Source organism: Salmo salar, chromosome 06 (assembly GCF_965601325.2).
Source record: "Salmo salar chromosome 06, fSalSal1, whole genome shotgun sequence".
NCBI classification, from domain to species: Eukaryota; Metazoa; Chordata; class Actinopteri; order Salmoniformes; family Salmonidae; genus Salmo; species Salmo salar.
The window spans coordinates 37372766-37400701 of NC_138296.1; the positions used below are offsets into that span (position 1 = coordinate 37372766).

The 27936-nt window shown below is 42.0% G+C and overlaps 3 protein-coding genes and 1 long non-coding RNA gene across 6 annotated transcripts; 3 read left to right on the forward strand and 1 right to left on the reverse strand.

Moving 5' to 3' along the window:
* Positions 1-118: 118 nt before the first annotated feature.
* On the forward strand, positions 119-5464 carry epor (erythropoietin receptor). The gene is given in 8 exon segments (NM_001140235.1): positions 119-385; positions 755-890; positions 1081-1247; positions 1350-1501; positions 1655-1811; positions 1963-2050; positions 2183-2270; positions 2439-5464. Coding segments are annotated over 8 exon segments (1593 nt in total). The 5' UTR covers positions 119-285; the 3' UTR covers positions 3144-5464.
* Positions 5415-7303, reverse strand: LOC123743429 (uncharacterized). Its single transcript, XR_006770200.2, has 2 exons — positions 7105-7303; positions 5415-6631 (listed from the first exon to the last, which is right to left on the reverse strand). It is a non-coding gene; the product is annotated as an uncharacterized LOC123743429 (long non-coding RNA).
* Positions 6839-12493, forward strand: LOC106601191 (zinc finger protein 653). 3 transcript variants are annotated; one of them, XM_014193173.3, is made up of 10 exons: positions 6839-7823; positions 8051-8088; positions 8196-8501; positions 8645-9183; positions 9322-9496; positions 9659-9749; positions 9891-10002; positions 10183-10297; positions 11034-11133; positions 11356-12493. In XM_014193173.3, the coding sequence occupies exons 1-10, from the start codon at positions 7528-7530 to the stop codon at positions 11531-11533; spliced, it is 1950 nt and encodes a 649-aa protein (XP_014048648.1). In that variant the 5' UTR covers positions 6839-7527; the 3' UTR covers positions 11534-12493. The 3 variants fall into 3 exon arrangements, with proteins under 3 accessions (XP_014048648.1, XP_014048647.1, XP_014048650.2); XM_014193172.3 differs by having other exon boundaries at positions 7446-7823; positions 9644-9749; XM_014193175.3 differs by having other exon boundaries at positions 7560-7823; positions 7938-8088; positions 9644-9749.
* Positions 12494-13606: 1113 nt separating this feature from the next.
* On the forward strand, positions 13607-27063 carry LOC106601289 (tetraspanin-1). The gene is made up of 8 exons (XM_014193390.3): positions 13607-13853; positions 19457-19532; positions 23886-24101; positions 25089-25163; positions 25498-25605; positions 25776-25901; positions 26272-26364; positions 26554-27063. The coding sequence occupies exons 2-8, from the start codon at positions 19476-19478 to the stop codon at positions 26611-26613; spliced, it is 735 nt and encodes a 244-aa protein (XP_014048865.1). The 5' UTR covers positions 13607-13853; positions 19457-19475; the 3' UTR covers positions 26614-27063.
* Positions 27064-27936: the final 873 nt, after the last annotated feature.

The window sequence follows — 27936 nt, forward strand, 5'->3', positions numbered from 1 at the left end:
CATGTTGTAACCTTCCTCTAGTCCCGCCCACAGACATGAGTGAAAATACTTTTTATGCTCCACCTCTACAGTTGGGTTTGTGTAAAAAGTAAACAGCTTGGCTTGGACACTCGCTCACACCTTATCTCCTGTGATGCACGCACAACGGTGTTGCACTATCCATGGTATCTCAGAGACAGACTCACGAAGCGAGAAGGAGAAAACAGACGTTTGGAGCTGGTTGCCTACCAGTTATGCAGTACAACAGAACGCGTTGGCCGCTTTGTTCTCAGAGGAGACAAAAAGATGACAAATGATAACCTGAATAAGCTGTTGGTATTTTGTGTATTGTTTTGCGCTCAGAAAACATCCATCGTGCATGGTGCACAAGCTTTGGAAACTAAAGGTAGGACACATTTTCCCAAATAGCCTACTTGTTTTCGTCACCTTCTGTATCACAAGTGTTTACAATTACAACGCTTATTTTCAATCATGTTATATTTTGTATTTCAACATAATATGTTTGTTTTAGATTTGGGTTAAGATAGAGACAGGTTATCAGTTGTCAAAAGTTTGTGTTTCCTCGCACAATTTGGTGAATTTAATAGCTGTTAAAAATAGTTATAATAATCACTAATCAGCAATAGTCATTCCTCTGGAGCTGTTTGGAGACTTACTTTAAGTCTTCACCTGTGTTTACTAAATTGTCAAAACCAATAATGCCCCAACACACATTTTCCTTGTGGACTAAGACTTCCCTCCCTTGTCCACACAGTGGCTCTGCTGCGCCACGCTGAGCCAGAGAATCCAAAGTGCTTTGCTGAAGGGATGTCGGACCTCACCTGCTTCTGGGAGGAGGATGAGGAAAGGGCTGGCTCTGCTGAACAATACTCATTCATATACACATACCAGTAAGTCATGATCAGGCAAAGCGCTCAGTTAATAATTGCTGCTATGTGTACCATATCTTCTCACCTTGTCTTGGTAGAGGGTTGCTACCGGCTATGAATGTGTTTTGAAGATCGATCACCTCAATTTTCCATTTAGCCTAGAAACTTTATACAAAGTGTAAGCAATCCAAATGTCTCTCCTCCTCTGCAGGAATGAGAACAGCAGTGAGTGTGCCGTAACTGCCCTACCAGCAGCAGGCGGCAAGAGGCTGTATTTTTGCAGGTTGTCCCAGACTCAATTATTTGTGCCCCTTGACATCCGGGTGTTTCGGGACGACCTGCTGATCCACAACCGCAGTCTCTTCATTGAACTTGTCTGTGAGTTATAGAGTTTTGGTTGTGGGTAACTTTTGGGAACTATTCCATTAGTTTTTTCTCAGGATTTAGGAATGACATTTTCTTCTCATGTCTGTGTGTCAGTCCTGTTAGACCCGCCTGCCAATCTGACATTGACGAGTACAGGGATGCAGGGGCAGCTGAAGGCCAGCTGGCTGCCTCCCTCCCTCAAGTACATGGGTGACAGCATGATGTACGAGGTCAGCTACGCCTTGGCAGGGAGCCACATTGGAAAGGTATGAACAACACACACTCATATCAGAGGTAGAAGTTTGTTACCAGACAAGAGAAACGTTTGTTTCTTGTGTCCTTGTGAATAATGGTGCCGTTCCTTCCTTGGCCTTCGGCAGAGATGTGTCAATGACAATGCATTATCATCTCGTCTTCAGGTGGAGGTGGTCCAAGCCAGCTCTGAGCTCATCTTGCGAGGTCTGCAGTCAGGCACTAAGTACAAGGTGCGCATTCGTGTCAAACTGGACGGCATCAGCTACAGCGGCTTCTGGAGCGCCTGGACTGACCCGGTACTGATGGAAACAATGCCTGGTGGTAAGCTTCTTTCTCCTGCAGCAACATTCACACGGTCACCAAAATAATGTGCTTGTCTCGTGAGCTAAACATCTTTGATCTATTTGTGAGGGATCCCTCCCTTGGATTTCATCCCTGGTGTAACCTTGTTGCTGTGCCATCTTATTTGCAGACTTGGACCCTCTCATCGTGTCCCTGAGTCTCATCATCTCTCTCGTCCTCACCCTGCTGTCTCTCATTGTGCTCATGTCTCATCGCAGGTCAGTTACCATAAACAACAACTTTCCAATGTTCTTAGTCTACCACTGTAACTACACTCTTTAGTGATCACCTTTGTAGAGACATCCTCAGTGATGTATTTATGGAATAAGGCTGTACAATATTGTCCTCAGGTTCCTGTTGAAGAAGATCTGGCCAACCATTCCCACCCCTGAAAGCAAGTTCCAAGGCCTCTTTAAGGTTTATGGCGGTGACTTTCAGGTGAGACAAATAAATCCAGTATTAGTCTTCGCATCCTTGGAATCTGAAACTCGGTATGAAGTACCTTGTGCAGTGTTTATTTATATCCTTTGTGTGTATCGTAGTCTGTTCATCTTGACTCAATATTAGTGCAGACTCCTGAACCTCTCTCATTTGGTTTGTCAATAGGAGTGGTTGGGCCACAGCACTGGAGGCTTATGGTTGAGGCCAGCCTACTTCTACTCTGAGGAATTCCCTGCGCCACTTGAGGTGCTCTCAGAGGTTAGCCTTGGTCCCGCCTTACCCAGCTCTGCTTTGCCGCCCAAGGCCTCAGAGGCACTTGGTGAGGAGGAGGATGAAGACAAGAAGCTAAAGAGGGTGGATTCTGCATTGATGGAGGGGTGGAGAGAAACCCCCCAGGAGCACTGGCCGATGGACCAGCTCCGGGCTATTCATCAGCACCCTGCACCCTGGACCCAGTCTTCTCTACTGGAGTCCCATGATGCCTACGTCACCCTCAATGCTCAGAACCACAGTGGGGAGGAGCCTCTGGACGACATATTGGAGGAAACCTTGCCCCTGCAGGTTCTCTTTGCCTCTGGAAGGACATCCTCTGAATCTCGATCAGATTTGGGCTCCCTCCAACAGAGCTCAGGATCGGGCCGCCTCTCGTCCCAGTCCAGTTTTGAGTACCCAAACCACACCTGGCCGCCCAAGGGCCCCGGGTACACCTACATGGCAGTGGCCGACTCAGGCGTCTCCATGGATTACAGTCCGATGAGCTCGAGTAAGATCGATGACATTGGGAAGGGAGTTATCTATACCAATGAGTATAAGAACGAGATCCCTGCACACAGAAGACCCATAGGTACGCCCATCCACTTTGCATTCTGAATTAAGGCTAAGCTATGTAACAGGCTATGAACTGAGGCTTAAAAGGTCCAATGAAGCTGAAAAACAGTTGGGATGTTTGTCCAAGGCTTCTACATTGACTCCATCTTCTTGTCAGTGGAATGTAAAAAGCCAGGATGTAGGCTACTCTCATAACTATGTGATAACAGACAAACCAACATTTAAGCTCAAAGGCTTTGGTGAGGAAAAGTCAAAAGTATCCCTGATAAGGATATCATAATTCTTTGGATGTCACAAGCTCATTCTCACAATATCCCTTCAATCGGAAGGCAGCTGTTTGAGAAATACATGAACAACTGAAACACTCTAAAGCTGATATTATAAAACACATGTAATGTGTATATTCTAAGATCATTGGCTCTTGTAGGTCAATTTATAAGGTTATTTTCTATATTTTTATTGGAATAACTAGATAAAGTTGACACTTAAATTGTAAATATTGTGTTTGTCTATTGTGTATTGTACAAGAGTATCACTAAGATGTAACCATGGTCTTAACATGAATTTCCTGCGAGAATGAAGAGGTACTGTAGGATGTGCAGGAATGTGTTTAGGCAATGTGTCACATTTCAGTATGATGCTATTGTACACCTCTTGCTTGCAATGCATAGATCAACAAAGGTTGTAAAAGTCATGATGGTTCTAGTGTATGAATGTTTGTATATTTGTCTAATTGTCGCCTCATTGAATCTTACATATTATCATACATTTTGAGAGGCCATAATTGTTGAAACTGTAAATAATTAAAATGACATTTTTGGGGGTTTAAATAAACACCAGTTTGTTGAAAATGTAGGTAATTTCTCCCACCCAACAAACAAAAATTGAGATTTGGCTAAATGTATGAGCAGATTGAAAAAACGTTGTCACATTGTAAGTTGTTCCATTGGTAAAAATACAGTTGTTTACATAGGCACATGTGAATATGGCAATTCAATGTGGTAGGGCAAGCATACTCAACCCTACAAGGTCTGGAGCCTGCTGGTTTTCTGTTCTACCTGATAATTAATTGCACACACCTGGAATCACAGGTCTAAATCAGTCCCTGACTAGAGGGGAACAATGAAAACATGCAGTTGAACTGGCTTCGAGGTCCAGAGTTTAGTTTGAGGGTGGTAGAGTATCGCAATATTCTTTCCATGGCAAAATGAAAACACAAAGCAGATGAAACTCTTTCGTCCTTTATAAACCTGCTGTATGTAAAATATTGTGCGCTATAGCTTGGAAAATAAATAAACGTTTGGAAATAAATAAACGTGACTCTGGATGACAACAAAATGATTTGCTTCCAACATTAAGGCTGTTTTCCTAAAGAAGATAAATCTGTTTCATGTTTTGTTTCTTTGCCAAGATAGGGATATCGTCCCGTTCCTTAGAATGTGGACAGTAGTTGAATAGCCTAGGCATTGGGGAAAAGGGTATTTGACGTCATAACAAGTGAAGTTCACAACAATTTCCTTATATGAGTGACCTAGATCTTAGCATAATGAGCTGAGGTTCTGATCTGTCCAGAGAAGATAAGGAGCACAATCCCCTCACAGAACACAGGTATAGAACATAGCCTAGTAAATAAATAATAAATAAAGGAAAATCTTTTAAAAACAACCAACGTGAACATCTGTTTAGAATAAAGGCTCCAATCAAACATGTTGTTTATTTTTTGTTTACTAACATTTAGAATATTAACTAGTTCCTAATTTGTCTATCTTTAAACCCTTTGCTTTTCAGTTATTTTCAGTGTTCATTTCTAAACAAATTGGTGAATGTTTCCTGACTTTTTCATTACATGTTATGATAATACTGTGATGATTACCTATACGGAACTTCTAACAATCTATCATTTCTGTAACTCAGTATCTCTTTATGGTCAACAAAAATGTCAATATAATGCCTGAAATATAACAAATGTTAATCAATTCTGATGCGCTTCCATATTAGATATCTTCACAATGTTTTTTTGTTGTACTGATATGATTTTAAAATGTATGGCATTAAAGCAAATCAAATGTTATTGGTCACATACACCCACAATAAGCATCTGCTAAATATGGGTGTATCGAAACGCTTGTAAACTGTGTACCATGATGTTCTTGTTGTCCTTTAGTTGAGAAAAACGTGGGGAGACATTCTAATTGCCCCCGACAGCTAATATCTATAGATGGGTTGGTTGTTTAGCAATAAAACCAACGGGTGCACAACTATGTGGCAAAATCGACGGGGTTGGCTTAGATTGTTGACAACATGTACACTATATTTCGTCTCCAATGTTTATTGAAAACATAAATAAAAAGGTTGTACAATGAGCACTTGTTGTCTCAAATACAGTTACAGTTGGTGGTTAGCTAGCTAGCAAATGTTTGCCATATTAGCGTAGACGTGACATCAGTCAAAACAAGACATGGTATCAAGAACAAGATAAAACTAGCTGAAACGAGCCACTTAAGATTCCCTACATGGCAGTTTCTTGTCATTGTTGTTAGCTATCTGGCCATCCAGAATGACAACAACACACAGCCTTCTGCCCCATTGAAGCGCGTGCATCCTTTTCGTGATGTTCTCTGCTGTCCCGGCTATAGCATCAGCCTAATCTTCCCTCTACAAATAATCTTAGAAAGCGCCACAGGCACAACGGTTAAACAGAAAAGTAATGTAAATGAGAGTTGAATGGTTGAATGTCAAGTCACATTGTGTACGAGAGAAGACAACAGGGCAAGGGAGGAGAACAGACTCAAATTATATTGCGCCAGAGCAGTCAGGAACAGTACGATTCAGTCGGAGGAGTGGTTTAATTCACACAAAAACCTTGCTGAAAACCTTTTGTAAACACTAGTGAAAACCATTTTGTTCATTGGAAAAAAACTGTTCCCCTTGCATCTGTCTTTGGGAACGCAATTGTTTGATATAAGTATATACATTTTTTGCATGTCTTTTATTTCTTCCTCGTCCACTAGTAAGTCATTTAATAGATTTCAAACCATTGTAAACTCCATTGAGCGATTGGGGCAAATGACCAGTCGCCATTCTTGAGCCAGACTTGAGTCCTCCTCATCCTTAGCAATAGGGTCTTCTGTGATCCCAACACCAGAGAGGTAAACATGCCACGTGTCCTGTGGTCCTGCTACAGCAGGGGCAGAGTTCCAGTCCCGGTCCAAGTTACACCTAACCTGAAAGTAGTGGTCTAACACTGAGAGGACAGGGTCTGAGGAGTCCCCACCAGCATGCCCTTCCCACTCGGACTGGAACGAGGCTATGACCCGACAGGGGGCCAGACTACGGCTCTCTCTTCCAAGGTCTGTGTGAGAAATGCAGCCGTGTTATACAGCAGAGCAGAGACGTGTGCAGCAGAGGACTGCTCCGCCTGCTGAAGGCCACCACTCACTCCAGGCCCGCGCAGGTAGCCCTCCAGTCCGTCCACGATGATCAGCGACGAAGGGGCAGCAGATCCAGAGGCTGATTCATGCACCAAGGACCTGGGGTATGAAAACGTGATTTTCTGCAATAAATTCATGCCAATAATCAGAACTGTTTGCTTAGGACTTTTCAGGAAAACATTTTCCTGAAAATGGACTTGGCAGTGGGCCCATCAGACATGTTTTGTGCTGATAAGTGATGCACATCTCTGTGACTGATTGGGGATGCTTAGAGCAAGCGCTCTTATCTGCTTAGGAGGCAGAATAGTGAGAAGAGATAAGTATCCATCATTGGGCCTACCTCACAAACATAAAGGACATACAAATTAACTTGCTACATCTTCCAATTGAACATGGCACAAAATAAAAATGCTTGATGTCATAAGACATTGTTAGTTCAGTGAGCTGACCAATGATTTCAATGGTGCTGTGTGTTATGTTATGTTTATCAAGGTAGTGCCAAATAACACAGATGCTGGACGCTAGTTAGGTAGTTATTATTAAGGCCTAGTAGTATATAAATAGCTAATTACCTTCAAATTGTCGGGGCTCAGGTTGGACATGGATTATTGTAATGATCCTGGAAGGCTCTGAATTTGAACCCGAGTGAAAAATTAGACTTTGAGCCCCAATTCAGAGGCAGCCGTCCCGGCGCAAGTATCAGCAACGAACGGTTGACGCTACAGTCTCCGACCACCAAGGTACTGCATTTTGATGGTGCGATGATTTTGAAATCCTTCGTTTTTCCACTGGGTTGGATAAATGTCCTAAAGACATGCGTCGGCCATATCTTTCTTTGGCTATCTATCTACATGTATGAACTTGGTTTATCGTTGATAAAAACGTTCTGTTCAATGTGTGATCTGCAAAGAACATTTTCGTTTCCCGCCAAGTGGTGTCACTTCCTGTAAGACAACTTCCGCTAGGAATGACAACAACAGACAGCTGTTGTCAAGATGGCGGATGGCCATGGCGGAGAAGAGGGTCCCCTGGACGCTGAAGAAGCCGGGGATCAAATAAAATCAATTTTGAGACGTTGTAGAGGCCGTCCCAGGCTCACGGATTCTGACCGAGCACAAAGACGCCTCGAGTCCCGCAAGAAGTATGATGTTAGGCGAGTTTATCTTGGAGAATCTCACAAGGTTTGGAGTGAGCTTCGCCGGCGAACGAGTTTGAGTGACGCTGGACTTGCCGAGTACCTAATCCTGCTCAACTCCACGTACGGGGAGAGATACCAGCAACAATACGGAGGGTATGTTTACGAATAATACATAAAATCAGAATATCAAACTAGATAGTAACTAATATTGTTTAGCTAGCTTATCCCCTCTCTCGTCCTCTGTTAAATGTGAGTCCTTTCCCCCAGGTCACCTCCTTCAATCAATTGGGTTAACTAGCTCGGGCTATCAACTCAATAGTGCTTAACGTTAACACAGTATCCTCATGCAATAACGTCATATTTATGTTCCTGGCCGCTAGGAAGACAACCCCAGAAGTATGTACAAAAGTGATAAGAGGTAAGAAAGAACAACGTATTGTATCCGCTTACCCATGAAGAAAAGTATCCCTACATGAGGGATTGATTGATACATTTCTGTCACCGTTGATATTTATTTTCTTACAGGGAAAAAGGAGAGAGTGTCTAGCCTTTGTAGCATGGTGACCTGGTACCAGGATCACTCCCAGACCTGCCCACATGAACCGCAGCTCAGAGCTCTGGAACCCCAACCTGGATTCTCCACCTCTGCTATCTGGCAGTGTGATGCTGACCATTCATTTGTGCAGCACCTCTCCTCGCCACCAAGAGGGGCCAGTGAGCCTGAGATGGAGACGGAGGAGGAGGTTGATAGTGACACAAGGACAGAGGATACCAGAGGAATCATGACCAGGAGGAGGAGGAGAGAGACAGATGCCCACAGACAGCTCACTGGTAAGAGATACAGTACATTCAGATACTAATTTGGCTTTTAATTGCTCTGGGTGACATGTAATTGTATGGGAACCACTGATTTGACATAAACAAGGTAACCTGTATTTAAATGCATCTGTATTCTGTACCCTTCTCTTTCCTAGATGCAGGAGGGGATTTGGAAGTGGTCGGAGCCCCGGCGACTATGGATCAGGTGGAGCAGGCCACAGCTCTCAGCCAGCTCCCTGGGATGGAGGCCCCATCCAGGGACACTCCACTAATGGAGCATCTCTCTGAGAATCAGTCTGTCTGGGAGATGGAGGTGGTGATGGAGTCAGGCAGACAGCAAGCCCAGGAGTCTGACGACGAGGAGACAGGTTACAATGCTGTAGGGGAGGACATCAACCCAGAGGAGGAGGCGGAGGACCTGAGAAGAGATGAAGGAGTGGGTACATCACAAGATGGCTATGAGTGTGTTGTAGTGACTGCATCCTTAACTGACAGACTGGACAAAGCCAATGAGCAGGACACCACACAGACAATGGGTGACACAGTTGGTGTAGACACTCAGACCAACCTCCATCCAGTCCCAGCCTCTATGCAGGTGCCTGGGCAAGGGGAGCTGTTTGATTCTCAGACACTACAGACTGTGGGGACCACCTGTGAGATACCAGACCAGCGAGGAACTCTGGATGGTTCTCAGGTAAAAAAATAAATACTTATTAGTCATTTGTCTTGGAATTTTATCACAATCAAGTAGTTGTCGTCCCTGAAAGCACTGCCTCTATATAGTAATATTAACACGTAGCCTATCCTATGTCCCTCTCCCTGTCATTCGTAGCTGATCATCATCACTGGCCCCAGCTACGAGGCTTTGGCATCCGAGGGCATCCAGCTCAACATGGGGGGTGGAGACGTGGAGGAGGTCACCTGCACTGTCATAGAGGGCGTGGCTTACAACCAAATGTGCCAGTCAGTGGCAGACTTTAGGACGACAGAGGAAGACTCCATCACAGGTACTGCTGGCACAGACTATTCTAGCCTTTGCTTACACCGACAGACAATGCATTAGAATATGCTGTAATTGTTGTATATGCTGATTTAATGGATACTGACATTGACAAAAATCAATGATGAATAGCTTGCTATTCCAATGGTTTGAGATATTTTTCTCTCAGGCCTGAGTGACAAGGAGCTGCTCCAGCCCAGTGTTGAGTCTCATGGCTTGGAGCCAACCTGTGAAAGGGAGCTACAGAGGGGCCTAAGCAGGTGAGTGGCCAGCATGGAGAATTATGTGGATCACATCTGTTGAGACAAACTTAGATGGACATGCCATTTTCATTCCCATCTTGACTTCCTCAGAGCACTTCTGTAGACGAACCACGGGCATCACTCCCTTTTCTATTTCAGATGTAGGAGGAGCAGACGAGGTCCTGTCATCGAGGCAGACGGAATGCTCAAGATGTTCCACTGTCCGTATGAAGGCTGTAGTCAAGTCTATGTAGCCATCAGCAGCTTTCAGGTAAATAGGCCCTTTTAGGCACTCTCCACTTCAGCTTTTGCCTTGATTTGGAACACCTTGACCTTGTAGTGCCATCAAGTTACGAATAAATAAAATAAAAATGCACACATGTTGCTGTAACTACCATTTTATGCTGTGATTCATAATATGTACTTTTTGTTCTTTGTATGTTCCCTGCAGAACCATGTGAATCTGGTTCACAGGAAGGGGAGGACCAAGGTGTGCCCCCACCCCGGCTGTGGCAAGAAGTTCTATCTGTCTAACCACCTGCATCGCCACATGATCATCCACTCAGGTGGGCACAAACAACTCTAAATCTGGGCTATACTGATATACTGTACAGTGGTGCATGAGCTAGTAGTAATGTATTCATATTTATCCTGCTATGACATGTACTATATAATGCAGCTTTTGAATGTCAACCCATCTCTAAAGCTAATGGTTTTGACCATATGGAACTTTACTGGGTGATGCTTCACAATCGCTTCTCATCTAACCGTGCTGCCCGTGAAATGATTGCTGACCTGGTTGTTAAATCACCCGACTTTACACTGGTCTGTAGAAAGACCATGTAGAATTACCAAATACAATGGCTGTTAAATACATTGACTGCTTTCAGCATTAATGTCTAATGGGGTTTCTGAATCACTTCCAAATAAAATCTAATTGATGAGAGCCCCAATCAGTAGAGAGGCTATATGGGTTGTGAGCTGTCCTGGCGACTCAACATTACAAGCATCTGAATTCTGCACCTCCAGGCCGTGCCCAAGCCCAACTAACTTTGTCCCCTCATTTTTCAACTAAGTTTGTCGCAGATGCCGTACCCCCGCACATTGACTCGGTACCGGTACCCCCTTTATATAGCCTCGTTATTGTTTATTTAGTAAATATTTTCTTAACTCAATTTCTTGAACTGCATGGTTGGTTAAAGGCCTGTAAGTATTTCACGGTAAGGTCTACACCTGTTGTATTCGGCGCATGTGACAAATAAAATTTGATTTGATTAGAATTTTTCATCAAACTTTGTGTAGGAGTCCGAGACTTCATCTGTGAAACATGTGGGAAATCATTCAAAAGGAAGAATCACTTGGAGGTTCACCGGCGCACGCACACAGGAGAGACGCCCCTTCAGTGAGTGAAACACTTTGATCACTCAAGTTTTTACTCCCAGACAGTTTCTTTCATTTTCTCTACACATTTTTATATTTTGGTTTTGTACAATATATTCAATTTTGTCTCTCAAACAGAAATGACTACATTGCACTCCTAAAAACACTTTCTGCAGATTAGAATCATCTTACATTTTTCCCCTTCATCTCGTCTCCCTCCTCCACCCCTGTACCTCTTCTGCAGGTGTGAGATCTGTGGGTACCAGTGTCGCCAGCGAGCATCTCTCAACTGGCACATGAAGAAACACACCCCCGAGGCCCACTACAACTTCACCTGCGAACACTGTGGCAAGAGGTTTGAAAAGCTTGACAGTGTTAAGTTCCACAAGTTAAAGAGCCACCCAGACAAACAGGCAACATAAGGCACAGTGCTGCTGGAATGTGCACTAAATATCAACTGGTCAGGGTCAGACCAGAAAGGGACTGAATCTGTCGACACAAAGAAGAAGAAGAAGAAGAAGAGAAGAAGAGTGCCCATAGAGACGGGTATGCCCTTTTGGGGAAAGAGCAGCTCTTTTGAATGAACATTGCTTAGTCTCGCTCACTATAATGGGCTTTAGACCCTGCTCTCAAAGCTGTGCTGGACACAGCCTTTTCAGAGCTCACAGAGGCAGCCTAGCTGTTGATATTGTACATTTCAGCACATTTGTTTACATAATGTGCTGTACGCCTCTAAACCATACTGTCTCTATACCATATTATTAACATATCCATAGATTCTCTCTTTTTTTTAATTCATTTTTATACACTTGTCATCCACAGTTGTAATGTACTTGTTGGAAAAAAGGTTTTTGTTGTTAATGCTTGTGTTCTCTTGTCAATACATAAACTGATGCCTGCTGGTAAAATGCCAAAACTAACATAACTTACATATTCATGGGGAAATGATAATTACATCTTGAGTAGTAATTGTAACAATGTACATGGATGTAAAGGACATGTCAATGGATTCAGAAAGAAGAGTTGTGTTGTCACATAAGTGGGCTGCCTACATTGAAGTAGAGAGTTGTTCATTTTTGACCTGACCAAGGAGTAGTCTTTTTGTGTGAAAGTCTTGCATCATCTTTCAGGTCTGTCTGTTGAACTGTGTGTCTATGAACAGAGTGATGTGGTTCTAAAATGGCAAATGTAGTTTTTGAAAACCTTTTTTTCTAATGATCCAAAGCAGAAACGCTAATTTATAGTTATGTTCTTTTCCTGTTTTGTGTATTACTGAAATTATCAATGTAAAATATGTGAATATGACCCAAATAGATTATGTACATATTTCTGGAAGAGACATTTGTTTGAGACAAATGTAAAATAAAAAAAGGAGTACTGTATTGGAGTTTGGGATTGTCTGATGTGGCAAGGAAAGGCATAATGTGAGTGTTGTCACACTGACACACACAAGGAACTGGCAAACATTTTCAGTGCATGGTGGGATGAATATAAGACACAGCAGGTATGTCACCAATGGCTATGACAAATTTTCTAAATCATTTCATTGTTGAGTAAGTCAAGGTACTTGAATGCTAATGCTCTAACCTGGTCATTAGACCTGAGCTAAAATCATATACTCACCACAATATTCTATTCAAGTAACTGTCCAGTGTTTCCATATTTCTATTAAATATGACCTATAGGGTAATTAATTACAATATAAGTGAAATAGTTTTACTTCCAATTTCTTTTAAGTATGTTCAAAAGCAGCTTTTCTGTGTTGGAATGACATCACCCTCTGAGGAAATACAAGCATTTTTTTAAACGGTCTGTTTGAGATACAAGTTTGAGGTAGGTTTTATTTAAGTGTTTTTTTTCTCCAATTTATGCTTTGGCCACACGAGTATAGGATGAGTCAACAATGTTATTTGGGTATGAGTTAACAGAATATTAACTTTCAAAAGTTAGATTTTCAATGGACAGTTAATTTAAGGTTAATGTTGAAAAGTAGATAGGCCATGAAATGGTCAATTCACAGAAGCTTGCGAATCCGTAAGGTTCTGTTTCAACAGGCATTGTTTCAACTGGTAGGATACTGTTTGATTGCTTATCATCCAAGGCGGTGAATTGAAAAATCAAAGTTAATCTGGTTATTATAGTTTATTCCAATTTACCTCCTCCAAATTCCTCCATCACTGTCACTCTTGGGTATTTTTAAAGCTCAACCCAGATTCCTGCATGATTGTGAAAGTCTGCTTTTCATTAGAGGCTGTCATAGGAAGACTTTGGTCAACATCTGAGCAAATTTCTAAGCAAGAGAAACATTCCGACTGATGAATTATCCTATGTCTGCAAAACAATGACTTCAATGGAACTCACAGTCAGGTTAATTAAATCGAACATTTTCTTTAAAATCCATAGATATATTCTTTCTCTGCTTCCATACCATTCATGTCTCCAAAAGCCCACTTAAATATACAGTGATGACACAGGTAAAAATGGGGACAGAAGAATGTGCTTATGCCTGTGTGTATGTAGCTGTAACATTGCTGTGACTCCCTCAGGTGGGACTTCTACTCCACAGGGAAGTGAGCTCCTTGCCTCTGAAACCTGCCTCACTCCCACCTGTTTGCCTCAGCACGCCCCCTCCCTCACTGTTTACAACCAACCTGCAGTCACCGAGAAGCACAGGAAGAGAACGAGTGAGTTTGTGTGTAGAAGAGAGAAAAACGCAGTACAGGTCACTCTCCGAGGACACAGGTAAATTAGCCAGTTTACTGACTCCCACATTCGCTCTCCATCACCCCAGTGAAGGTAAGGCCCAGACTCCCTCTCTGAGTCTCAACGAAACCTGTTGTACCACTTCACTGTAGGGTAGACTATTGTAAATGAGAATAACAAGGGTTGACTCATCTGGTTGTTGAAAATGCTCCATAGAGTAGTAATTTGATGTTGTGTTTTATATTCTCCTGTAGTCAGGTGCACTGACAATTAATTATTTGTTCGTCTCCTGAGACCTTGACTCAAGCCTGTAATTATTCCTCTCTATGACCAGGTTTCCATCCAACCGTTTTAGGCGAGTAAAGTAGATGTCGGATAAAAAAAAATGTCACAAGCCTAATGGCAACAGAACATTTTTCGGTAAACTTTCAAAATGTCGACAAAACAAAAATACGCTAGACAAGGTGAGACCTTTTTGTGTCGGTAAAATAAATGATGCGAGAAATGTAGGTGGAAACGCTTTTATGCGCAAATATTGATATAATGACCATCCTATCGAAGTAAATTTGGGAGTTAGGCGATGATTTGTAGTCCCCCACTACGATTTGTCGGGAAAGCATGAACTGTATTAGGTTACAGATTAAATCAATTATGATTAATTTAACAGGGTGGTGATAGTGAAAGGTGTTGATGCGCCTTCCCAATAAATATCGAGGGTCTTATTATGGTGACATGATAATCGATGCTTTGCTACCGTTTAAATATATATATACTGCTCAAAAAAATAATGGGAACACTTAAACAACACATCCTAGATCTGAATGAAAGAAATAATCTTATTAAATACTTTTTTCTTTACATAGTTGAATGTGCTGACAACAAAATCACACAAAAATAATCAATGGAAATCCAATTTATCAACCCATGGAGGTCTGGATTTGGAGTCACACTCAAAACTAAAGTGGAAAACCACACTACAGGCTGATCCAACTTTGATGTAATGTCCTTAAAACAAGTCAAATTGAGGCTCAGTAGTGTGTGTGGCCTCTACGTGCCTGTATGACCTCCCTACAACGCCTGGGCATGCTCCTGATGAGGTGGTGGATGGTCTCCTGAGGGATCTCCTCCCAGACCTGGACTAAAGCATCCGCCAACTCCTGGACAGTCTGTGGTGCAATGTGGCGTTGGTGGATGGAGCGAGACATGATGTCCCAGATGTGCTCAATTGGATTCAGGTCTGGGGAACGGGCGGGCCAGTCCATAGCATCAATGCCTTCCTCTTGCAGGAACTGCTGACACACTCCAGCCACATGAGGTCTAGCATTGTCTTGCATTAGGAGGAACCCAGGGCCAATTGCACCAGCATATGGTCTCACAAGGGGTCTGAGAATCATCTCGGTACCTAATGGCAGTCAGGCTACCTCTGGCGAGCACATGGAGGGCTGTGCGGCCCCCCAAAGAAATGCCACCCCACACCATGACTGACCCACCGCCAAACCGGTCATGCTGGAGGATGTTGCAGGCAGCAGAACGTTCTCCACGGCGTCTCCAGACTCTGTCACGTCTGTCACATGTGCTCAGTGTGAACATGCTTTCATCTGTGAAGAGCACAGGGCGCCAGTGGCGAATTTGCCAATCTTGGTGTTCTCTGGCAAATGCCAAACGTCCTGCACGGTGTTGGGCTGTAAGCACAACCCCCACCTGTGGACGTCGGGCCCTCATACCACCCTCATGGAGTCTGTTTCTGACCGTTTGAGCACACACATGCACATTTGTGGCCTGCTGGAGGTCATTTTGCAGGGCTCTGGCAGTGCTTCTCCTGCTCCTCCTTGCACAAAGGTGGAGGTAGCGGTCCTGCTGCTAGGTTGTTGCCCTCCTACGGCCTCCTCCACGTCTCCTGATGTACTGGCCTGTCTCCTGGTAGCGCCTCCATGCTCTGGACACTACGCTGACAGACACAGCAAACCTTCTTGCCACAGCTCGCATTGATGTGCCATCCTGGATGAGCTGCACTACCTGAGCCACTTGTGTGGGTTGTAGACTCCGTCTCATGCTACCACTAGAGTGCAAGCACCGCCAGCATTCAAAAGTGACCAAAACATCAGCCAGGAAGCATAGGAACTGAGAAGTGGTCTGTGGTTACCACCTGCAGAACCACTCCTTTATTGGGGGTGTCTTGCTAATTGCCTATAATTTACACCTGTTGTCTATTCCATTTGCACAACAGCATGTGAAATGTATTGTCAATCAGTGTTGCTTCCTAAGTGGACAGTTTGATTTCACAGAAGTGTGATTGACTTGGAGTTACATTGTGTTGTTTAAGTGTTCCCTTTATTTTTTTGAGCAGTGTATATTTTTTAATCTCGCTCTTTTGTCCATAATAATCTCATACGTACTCTTTAGCACGTGCCAATACCAGAGTGGACACACTTACTATAGAGCCCCACAATGGAGGCGTCATAATACCCATAAAAGCTAGCGGTCAAACAGGGAAATGGTTCCAATCGTTTTTCCACCATTCTTTTTTCCCCACAGGGGATTTTTAGAAACACTTTTTTCTTGCTGTGGTACTTTATGTAGCCCAAGGCACTTTTTTTGTGAGAAAACCATCAGTAGAGTTGAAAATGGGATGGAAACCGATTTTTAACTGAGAATTTAACTGCAAAATATGTTTATGTGCACTATGTTGCACACATAGCCTTTTATCTGCAGCAAACCAATTTGATGGAAACATATCTCTGCTGGGAAAATGCGCATAGTTTTTATACACATTTTCGAATATTCAAATGAAAATCTGTCGCCAATTGGATGGAAACATAGCTCATGACATGCTTTTAGATTTGTCCAGTGTTTAGAGTTTTAGCACGCTCAGCTCAGACAGAGAGTCTGACAGGGTTTGTCTCTGTGAGTGAATTACTGTGTATGCTCTTTCTGACAATTATTTAGATTTGTCCTTATGGAATGGAATATTTTCATGTATTACCATTAAGCCAAAACCCCATTACTCAGGGCTCATGAGGAAACCCACCTTCAACAATGTAATTCTTCATACATTTAAAACTTTCCCATTTTGGAGTAGACTACATGTTAGGAATCTTCATTGAACCATATTAGTTAAACTGTTACATGGGATGACAGCTGACGGAGATGAAGCTTTGATAAATATGATGTATATACTTTCTTTCTTCTAGTCGTTAATTGGCATGGTTGTCAACAGACATTTGCTATCTTGATCATCATTCCGGGAAATGTTTGTCACCAGGTGTGTCCCCACCGGCTTCGTTGTGGATGAATTCATTACCCGGTCTTCATGACTGAATACCACATTACTCCTAACATGATATCAACAAAGCTGTGCCACTCACTGTGTCATATTATTCAGCAGCTTAAAGAATACTTTCCTGAAATTCACCTGATCATTGTAGCTATTGAGTTAGTTTTTAGGTTACTCTTGTCTAAATTATGTTCTTTACATTGGGATTGTGGGTTATTTAGCTGCTTTGTGTTTATTGCATTTTAATTTTGAAAGCATGTAAAGTCCTAAGGGCCATAGCTACTGTATATTATACTCACCTTCGTGTTGCATTTGCCTTTAAACAGGGTAAATAACAGTGTCCATTTTTTTTCAAAACATGAAAGGACCAATATTATGTGTCGACTCATTACAATACAGTGCCTTGAGGTTGTAATTCACTGTCTAGCTCAAAATGGCACTCCTCAACATTTCTGTTGGTGTCTTTGTACTGTGTGTTGATGGCTCCTGGCTGGGATGTTTTGTTAGTCATTTGCATGTGACTGTGGTTGTTAGCCTTCTGATGTATAACTATGGACTCCGCTGTTGCCTATGGCTTTGTGAAGGCAGAAGATGAGTGGCCACTTGCAGGAAAAACTCTGTGAATGAAAGAGGGAAAACCAATTCAGGATGTTACTATGCGCGCTATGGCCCCTTCATATGACTAACCTGATGCTCATGGCTAAACACTGACACAGTGATAAACATCCTGACGTTTAGCATCCATCTCTCAGTACTTGTACTGTATGCCGATGCCGTTTCACTTTCTAAGTACTCTATCTGGGACCGTATAAGATAAACACACTATTATGGATACATTAATCATAAAATCAGAAAGAAAATTACATGTATGTCAATCAGAAACTCCTTGAGTACAGTACAAACTAGCTGTCGTTTAGTCACTCAATCACTGTTCCCATCGTATGGGGTCATATGCAGTCAGACACACTAGGGACAGACAGTCCTAAACACACATAGTGGTAAAGGGCACCACATGGGGTCATAAAACAGAGCACGATGAGATGATCCACAGATGGTTTAACTAGCAAAACGGGACAGGACATAAACCTGCTGTGTGTGTGTGTGTGTGTGTGTGTGTGTGTGTGTGTGTGTGTGTGTGTGTGTGTGTGTGTGTGTGTGTGTGTGTGTGTGTGTGTGTGTGTGTGTGTGTGTGTGTGTGTGTGTGTGTGTGTGTGTGTGTGTGTGTGTGTGTGTGTGTGTGTGTGTGTGTGTGTGTGTGTGTGTGTGTGTGTGTAATGGGCTCCTGTGTTTTAATAGGCCCCTGATTGACACTGAGGGCAAGGAAGATAAAGTTCCTTACAATTTCTTTGTACAGTCTGGACAGGTGATGGACACTGTTCTCATCTGAATAGCAGACCATGTTGAACATTTTGATAGTTTTCTTGTAATTGGATGTCTTTTGCATAGAACATTTAGTGGCCCCAGGTGGAAGAGGGTTTTCAGACATCAAGTGAATTACTGTGTATACTCTTTCTGACAATTAGGCTTTGGGACTGGTCTGACTCTTGTAAAATTTTTAATCTGTTTAGGGGCCAGTTCATTTGTTTAGGGGCCCATTTAAATGAAAATACAGTGGGACATGCTGCCTTGTCGTTGCCTTTGGACTTTCCTTAATTCTAAAGCAAAGGCTCACTTAACTCTTGTTGGTGATAGGGAGGATAAGTTAAGTGGCTGGTGTTTTTCCCCACTCCTTCCTTCCTGCGTCTTACTGTAGATGACAAAGGGCTGGTTTCCTGCTAACAAGTCAGAGACAACAAACAGCATCAAGGATTGTGTAGAACTGTTAATCCGTCACCTAATTAGCCAGACATAACAACTCATTGCAAATGACACGGAACAACTCTGTGCTAAAGTAGTAGAGAAATGTTTTGTCGCTGTTGTTTGACAGAATATATATTTGCTTCCTTAGTGACTGATTGTGTCCACAAAACCATAACTGTCACCTTCCAATATCATTCAATATGAGTCAAATGTTTTTTCAGGTGTAGAAATGTTCCTGGTGTAAGTTTGCAAGATAAGATTGACCAAAACCCTCAACATACAATTTGCAAAATGTCATTGATAAATAACATAAGAAGTCCATCATTTAGCTGTTATGTTAAGATAGTACTTCCCAAATGAATTAAAGAGAACCTTTGGTCATTATGCATTCTCCTCTAAACAGGCCTATAGACAGTAGGCTACAGACATAGGCAGTAGATTTAGTTGACTTTTGACCTCTGATCTCATCTTAATGATACAGAAGTCTCATAGAAGTTCTAAACATTCTCATCATTACCATAGATGATTATTCATAACAATGTTCCCTTTCTCACCTTTTATCTTCCAGGCAGAATAATTCATCAAGAATGGGTTGCTTCGATTTTCTCAAAATCATGATGTTTGTCTTTAATGGCATCATCTTTGTAAGTTGGAGATTTTTTTCATCTTTTTGAGTAAATTATTGATGATAATAGCAACGGAGTTCAGTTAGGCTTCACAATAATGTATCTGCAGGCAATCAGAACACTCCTTATCGATCCTTATCACTTACCACTCCTTATCCTTATTCCTTGTCCCAGAAAAACTGAATCTAAATTGCAATGTGAAAAAGTTATGAGAACATGGAACAAAAGGACAGACGTTTGTTGTGTTTTTACTCCTTTTTATGACACAGACATGTCATTTTGGACCAGATAAATAAGATTGGGCACAGAGTAGAATAGTGTGATGTGCTGCAAGGTAAATGCAGCATGAATGTCAGAGAATTTGAAGGAGCTATTAAATAAAAAAAATATTTCATTTTACTGGAAAATACCTATGTAGACATAAAAAAATGATGAAAAGAGAAATGTAGAACGTATTCATACCTCTTGACTTTTTCCACATTTTGTTGTTACAGCCCGAATTCCAAATGTATTAAATAAAATAAAAAATCTCACCCATTGACACACAATACCCCATAATAACAAACTGAAAACATGCTTTTAGAAATTTGACAATTTATTGAAAATGAAATACAGAAATATCTAATTTACATACACTACCTTTCAAAAGTTTGGGATCACTTAGAAATGTCCTTGTATTTGAAAGAAAAGCACTTTTTTGTCCATTAAAATAACATCAAATTGATCAGAAATACTGTGTAGATGTTGTAAATTACTATTGTAGCTGGAAACGGCTGGTTTTTAATGGTATATCTACATAGGCATGCAGAGGCCCATTATCAGCAACCATCCCGCCTGTGTTCCAATGGCACGTTGTGTTAGCTAATCCAAGTTTATCATTTTAAAAGGCTAATTGATCATTAGAAACCCCTTTTTGCAATTATTTCAGCACAGCTGAAAACTGTTCTAATTTAAAGAAGCAATCAACTGGCTTTCTTTAGACTATTTGAGTATCTGGAGCATCAGCATTTATGGGTTCGATTACAGGCTCAAAATGGCCAGAAACAAATAACTTTCTTCTGAAAGTTGCCAGTTTTTTCTTGTTCTGGGAAATGAAGGCTATTTCGTGTGAGAAATTGCCAAGAATCTGAAGATCTTGTACAACGCTGTGTACTACTCCCTTCACAGAAGAAAGCGCTTTGTTCCTGGCCATTTTGAGCCTGTAATCAAACCCACAAATGCTGATGCTCCAGATACTCAACTAGTCTAAAGAAGGCCAGTTTGATAGCTTCTTTAATCAGCACAACAGTTTTCAGCTGTGCTAACATAATTGCCAAAGGGTTTTCTAATGATCAATTAGCCTTTTAAAATGATAAACTTGGAGTAGCTAACACAATGTGCCATTGGAGCACAGGAGTGATGGTTGCTGATAATTGGCCTTTGTACACCTATGTAGATATTCCATAAAAAATCTGCCGTTTCCAGCTACAATAGTCATTTATAACATTAACGTATACACTGCATTTCTGATCAATTTGATGTTATTTTAATGGACAAAAAATGTGCTTTAATTTAAAAAACAAGGACATTTCTAAGTGACCCCAAACGTTTGAACGGTAGTGTAAGTATTCACACCCCTTTGCTATGAGACTCCAAATTGAACCCAGGTGCATCCAATTTCCATTGATCATCCTTGAGAGGTCGCTACAATTTGATTGGAGTCCACCTGTGACAAATTAAATTGTTTGGACAAGATGTACAGTCGTGGCCAAAAGTTTTGGGAATGGCACAAATATTAATTTTCACAAAGTCTGCTGCCTGAGTTTGTATGATGGCAATTTGCATATACTCCAGAATGTTATGAAGAGTGATCAGATGAATTGCAATTAATTGCAAAGTCCCTCTTTGCCATGCAAATGAACTGAATCCCCCAAAAACATTTCCACTGCATTTCAGCCCTGCCACAAAAGGACCAGCTGACATCATGTCAGTGATTCTCTCGTTAACACAGGTGTGAGTGTTGACAAGGACAAGGCTGGAGATCACTCTGTCATGCTGATGGAGTTTGAATAACAGACTGGAAGCTTCAAAAGGAGGGTGGTGCTTGGAATCATTGTTCTTCCTCTATCAATCATGGTTACCTGCAAGGAAACACGTGCCGTCATCATTGCTTTGCACAAAAAGGGCTTCATAGGCAAGGATATTGCTGCCAGTAAGATTGCACCTAAATCAACCATTTATCGGATCATCAAGAACTTCAAGGAGAGCAGTTCAATTGTTGTGAAGGGGCAAGCGCTAGGACCGTCTCCTAAAGTTGATTCAGCTGTGGGATCTGGGCAACACCAGTGCAGAGCTTGCTCAGGAATGGCAGCAGGCAGGTGTGAGTGCATTTGAACGCACAGTGAGGCGAAGACTTTTGGAGGATAGCCTGGTGTCAAGAAGTGCAGCAAAGAAGCCACTTCTCTCCAGGAAAAACATCAGGGACAGACTGATATTTTGCAAAAGGTACAGGGATTGCACTGCTGAGGACTGGGTTAAAGTCATTTTCTCAGGTGAATACCCATTCCGATTGTTTGGGGCATCCGGAAAAAAGCTTATCCGGAGAAGACAAGGTGAGCGCTACCATGCCAACAGTAAAGTGTCATGCCAACAGTGAAGCATCCTGAGACCATTCATGTGTGGAGTTGCTTCTCAGCCAAGGGAGTGGGCTCACTCACAATTTTGCCTAAGAACACAGCCATGAATAAAGAATGGTACCAACACATCCTCCGAGAGCAACTTCTCCCACCCATCCAGGAACAGTTTGGTGACGAACAATGCATTTTCCAGCATGATGGAGCACCTTGCCATAAGGCAAAAGTAATAACTAAGTGGCTCGTGGAACAAAAATTCGATATTTTGGGTCCATGGCCAGGAAACTCCCCAGACCTTAATCCCATTGAGAACTTGTGGTCAATCCTCAAGAGGCGGGTGGACAAACAAAAACCCACAAATTCTGACAAACTCCAAGCATTGATTATGCAAGAATGGGCTGCCATCAGTCAGGATGTGACACAGAAGTTAATTGACAGCATGCCAGGGTGGAATGCAGAGGTCTTGAAAAAGAAGGGTCAACACTGCAAATATTGACTCTGCATTAACTTCATGTAATTGTCAAAAGCCTTTGACACTTATGAAATGCTTGTAATTATACTTCAGTATTCCATAGTAACATCTGACAAAAATATCTAAAAAGACACTGAAGCAGCAAACTTTGTGAAAATTAATATTTGTGTCATTCTCAAAACTTTTGGCCATGACTGTAGGAAGAAACACAGTTGTCTATATAAGGTCCCCCAGTTAACAGTATATGTCAGAGCATTAACCTTACCATGAAGTCCAAGGAACTCTCCGAGATAGATGCATCATCACAAAAGTCTATCTGGGGAAGGGTATAAAACAATTTCAAGACTGTTGAAAGTTTCCAAGAGCACAGTGGTCTCCATAAATATGGGACTACTCAGACTCTGCCTAGAGCTGTCTGTCCGACCAAAATGAACAACCGGGTAAGGACCTTGGTCAGGGAGGTGACCAAGAATCCAATGACCACTCTGACAGAACTACAGTGTTCCTTGGCTGAGAACCTACCAGAGGGATAAGTCTCTACAGCACTTCACCAATCTGGGCTTTATGGGAGAGTGGCCAAACAGAAGCCACTCCTGAGAAAAAGGCACATGACAGCACGCCTGGAGTGAAAGACCCTGAGATCATAAGGCAAAAGATTCTGTGTTCTGATGAGACAAAAATGTATTTATTTGGCCTGAATGCAAAGCGCTATGTCTGGAGAAAGCCAGGCACAGCTCATCACCCATCTAACACCATCTCTACCGTGAAGCATGGTGGTGGAAGCATTATGCTATGGGGATTATTTTCTGCGGCAGGAACTGGGAGACTGGTAAGGATAGAGGGAACAATGAAAGGAGCCTAATACAGGCAAATCCTTAATGAGAACCTGCTGCTTCAGATGTACAAACGACCTTAGACTGGGGTGAAGATTTACCTTCCAACAGTACCATGACCCCAAGCATACATCCAAAGCAACGCTGCGTTGAATATGAAGAATAGAATATATGAAAGTCCTAAAGTGGCCCAGCCAAAGTATTGACTCAAGTGTGTGAATACTTATGTACAGTAAATGGGATTTCTGTATGTAGATGGGTGAGGGGAAAAATCAATTTAATCCATTTTGAATTCCGGCTGTAACAAAACCAAATGTGGAATAAGTCAAGGGCCATGAATACTTTCAGAAGGCACTGTATGTGCATGTTAGGTAAGACACAAAGGGCAGCAGTTGATGTGGTCTTCATTGAATTAATGGAAACCACCCAACAATGCTATGCTCTCTTCCCCCAGTTGGCGGGCGCTGCCATCCTGGGCGTGGGGATCTGGGTGAAGGTGGACAGCGGCTCGATCCTGGGGTTCCTCAAGGGTATAAAAGACGCTCCGGCGGAGATGAAACAGATCCTAAACGTGGGATACCTGTTGATTGCTGTGGGGGCAGTGCTGCTGATCGTAGGTTTCCTGGGCTGCTGTGGCGCCATGAAGGAGAGCAGGTGTATGCTACTCATGGTAGGTCACCTCAAACATGAGCTATTCAGTATACAGTGGGGGGAAAAAGTATTTGATCCCCTGCTGATTTTGTACGTTTGCCCACTTACAAAGAAATGATCAGTCTATAATTTTAATAGTAGGTTTATTTGAACAGTGAGAGATAGAATTCCAACAAAAAAATCCTGAAAAAAATCAAATAAAAATCCGCCATTAAAGAGGAGCAACTTCATAACGACTGAAATTGGTTATGATTCCAAACTGCAGTCGGGTCAAGACCCTGGTGAGGACGACGAGCATGCAGACGAGCTTCCCTGAGACAGTTTGTGAAGAAATCCTTTGGTTGTGCAAACCCACAGTTTCATCAGCTGTCTGGGTGGCTGGTCTTAGACAATCCCGCAGGTAAAGAAGACAGATGTGGAGGTCCTGGACTGGAGTGGTTACACGTGGTCTACGGTTGTGAGGCCGTTTGGACCTACTCCCAAATCCTCTAAAACGACGATGGAGGCGGCTTATGGTAGAGAAATGAACATTACAATCTCTGGCAACAGTTCTGGTGGACATTCCTGCAGTCAGCATGCCAATTTCATGTTCCCTCAACTTGAGACATCTGTGGCATTGTGTTGTGTGACAACTGTACATTTTTAGAGTGGCTTTTTATTGTCCACAGCACAAGGTGCACCTGTGTAATGATCATGCTGTTTAATCAGCTTCTTGATATGCCACACCTGTCAGGTGGATGGATTCTCTTGGCAAAGGAGAAATGCTTACTAACAGGGATGTAAACAAATTTGCACAAAATTTGAGCGAAATAAGCTTTTTGACATATGGAACATTTCTGGGATCTTTTTTATTTCACCTCATGAAACATGGGACCAAAACTTTACATGTTGTGTTTTATAGTTTTGTTCAGTATAATTGAAATGTGTGTAAATGCACTGTAATCGGTTTTCTCAGTCCAACCACTCAATCTCTCTTTCTTATTGTCTCCTTTTCCTCTCTTTCTAGTTCTTTCTGATTGTGTTGGTGTTGTTCATTGCAGAGGTGGCTGGAGCAGTGGTTATCCTGGTGTTTAAACCCTTGGTAAGCGTACATAGAGCCCATTCACTCTCCTCATATTGCTAAAGTGGGTTAAAGACTGTCTGTGGAGAATTTGATGAAAAGACTACAATCTTAGAAAAAAAGGTGCTATCTAAAGGGTTCTTTGGCTGTCCCTATAGGAGAACCCTTTGAAGAACCCCTTTTGGTTCGCGGTAAAACCCTTTTAGTTCCAGGTAGAACTCTTTTGGGTTCCATGAGAACCCTTTCCACAGAGGGTTCAACATAGAACCCAAAAGGGTTCTCCTATGGGGACAGCTGAAGAACCCTTTTGGAACCCTTTTTTCTAAGAGTGTGTGATTTGTGTTATGTCTTTCAGGTAGGTCAGTTGATTGAGAAACTGGGCACCAAAGTGATTCAGAACATTAAGAAGGACTATGGAGAAAATTCAGACGTCACCGCTCTCTGGAATGCTACTATGGATACGGTAGTTTACAATATCCTGCCGGCCTGTTTTAATACCTTGGAAATAAGATGTTAGGCCTACAAATAATGTCTCAAATAACATTGTCATTTATATGCGCTTGTGTATTAGAAATCTTATTCAGTTTTGTCAACAGAATTGTTCTAATAAGATCGTCTCTGTGTCCACTCTAGCTAAAGTGCTGTGGATTCTACAATTATACAGACTTCACTGACTCTCCATTTGAAAAATACACCCATCTCTATCCTCAACAGTGCTGCCACAGTGCTGTTTTCAGCTCTTGTGATGATACAAGTGCTGTATGTTAAGTTCATGTTTTAAGGATCCCTATATTTATTTTATTACGGTGATATCACTGTTATTAGTACTCCTGCGCAGTAGTATAACTGTTGATGGAACTGGCCTGAGTGTAATGGTGACGATGTACGGTGAAGTAAACGTTGTTAAACTGGAACCTAGTCATGTGTCATTTTGAGTTAACACTGTAGTCAGTGCGGGTCCAAACTTGGTACGAGCTCTGAACTCATCACCTCAACAAGTTAATCACACTCCATCCATACTCAAACTCATCAATGGAATGCCCATTTGAGAATGTAACACACTTTACAGTTGGACACCCAGTGGTTTCACCTGTCTAAATAACTGTATTACATTTGTGTGTCCCCACAGACAATCACCGGCTGCTTCCCAAAGCTTATGAAACTGATTGATGAAAACACTATTGTCATTGTGGCAGTGGCATTGGGAATCGCTGCCCTTGAGGTACTGTTGACTCCTTCCCTCCCTCTGTATATTTCAAGGTCACATTCTCTTTTGTTTTGAAATACCACAAATGTAAATGTAGACGCTTTGATGCAAATTCATCAGAAATAATGTGATGTTGTGTACAGTGGGCTTTGTTCAAAAGTTTAGCATAACCAAAGCATTTATTTACTGTTCCTGTTTCCCTAGATATTGGCGATGGTTGTCTCCATGACTTTGTACTGCATAATAGGCTCAAAGAGTGACTGACTGAAAACCAATGGAGAGAGGGTCATAGAGACATCTGCCTAGATGGCATCTCTGGACCCTCCTTAGGACAACTCTAGGGATGGACGCATAAGAATCTCTGAAATCACCAAGGCTGAAGAGAAATCTAAGGAAGCTTTGTGATAAGGAGAGGCGCCCCACCACTGAGCCAGTTTAAATTAAATCCTGTACGAGATTATTGGATATGTGAAAATGTCTATTTGTATTGAAATCTTTTATTGTATACATGTTTCACCTGAAAATGATGCTGTCTTACATTTAGATTGAAGCAATACATTGCGTCCTATGTCCATTCCACTTTGCACAGTATCATCAGGGTTTATATTAAAATAACATTATCAGTTCACTGTCAGGAAATATGTGCCACTTTTTATAATTTTATTAATTGATTTTCTACAGATGCTACATGCTCTGGAGAATGAATAAAAAGTTTGCAACTTGCAACGCTCTGAAAATAAGTTTAATTGATTTATTGCATTGTAACTATTGTATAAAGGCAATGTTTTTAAAATACGTTTAACTCACATTTTGGTATCAAAGGCACACATCTTTCCTAGTCCAAGTTCTCTCTAAAATAGTTCAATCTGTGTGGTGTCCATCTGCTGTTGAAAATTCTTTCTTTAGTGTCTTCAGAAAGGATGCAAAACGGAGATTCACCACAACAGAGTTACTAAACCCAGAGGCGCAACATCGCGAGACTTCCGGGAATTGCTTGCAAAACAGACAACCGACCAGGCCGGGGTTTGTGGTTTAAAAAGTTAATGAGAGAAGTGAAATATAAGGGCACAACGTAGATTCGAGGCAATGTCTTAACCTCTCTAGGGTAGGGGGCAGTATTTTCACAGCCAGATGAAAAACGTACCCAAATTAAACGGCCTACTACTCGGGCCCAGGAACTAGAATATGCATATTATTAGTAGATTTGGATAGAAAACCCTCTGATGTTTCTAAAACTGTTTGAATGATGTCTGTGAGTATAATATAACTCATATGGCAGGCAAAAACCTGAGAAGAATCTAACCAGGAAGTGAGAATTCTGGTGCTTGTAGTCCTTTCAAGTCATTGCCTATCGAACACACAGTGACTTAGGGTTCATTTTGCACTTCCTAAGGCTTCCACTAGATGTCAACAGTCTTTAGAAAGTTGTTTGAGGCGTCTATGATGAACAGAGAGCGAACAGAGGAAGTTGGAAGTTGATGACTCAGGAAGGTACTGGCGTTCAGTGGCGCGCATTCACGTGAGAGTTAGCTGTGTTCCAAAACGTTTTTCAAGACATTGCAATCGTCCGGTTGGAATATTATTGAA

Excerpts from the sequence above, each read along its gene's own strand:
- LOC106601191 (XM_014193172.3), top strand. The coding sequence starts at position 7,528 with ATGGCGGATGGCCATGGCGGAGAAGAGGGTCCCCTGGACGCTGAAGAA. Across the intron at positions 8,089-8,195 it reads ATGTACAAAAGTGATAAGAG|GGAAAAAGGAGAGAGTGTCT; the intron begins GTAAGAAAGAAC and ends ATTTTCTTACAG. Across the intron at positions 10,298-11,033 it reads CCACATGATCATCCACTCAG|GAGTCCGAGACTTCATCTGT; the intron begins GTGGGCACAAAC and ends AACTTTGTGTAG.
- LOC106601289 (XM_014193390.3), top strand. The coding sequence starts at position 19,476 with ATGGGTTGCTTCGATTTTCTCAAAATCATGATGTTTGTCTTTAATGGC. Across the intron at positions 24,102-25,088 it reads GCAGGTGTATGCTACTCATG|TTCTTTCTGATTGTGTTGGT; the intron begins GTAGGTCACCTC and ends CTCTCTTTCTAG. Across the intron at positions 25,606-25,775 it reads GGAATGCTACTATGGATACG|CTAAAGTGCTGTGGATTCTA; the intron begins GTAGTTTACAAT and ends TGTCCACTCTAG.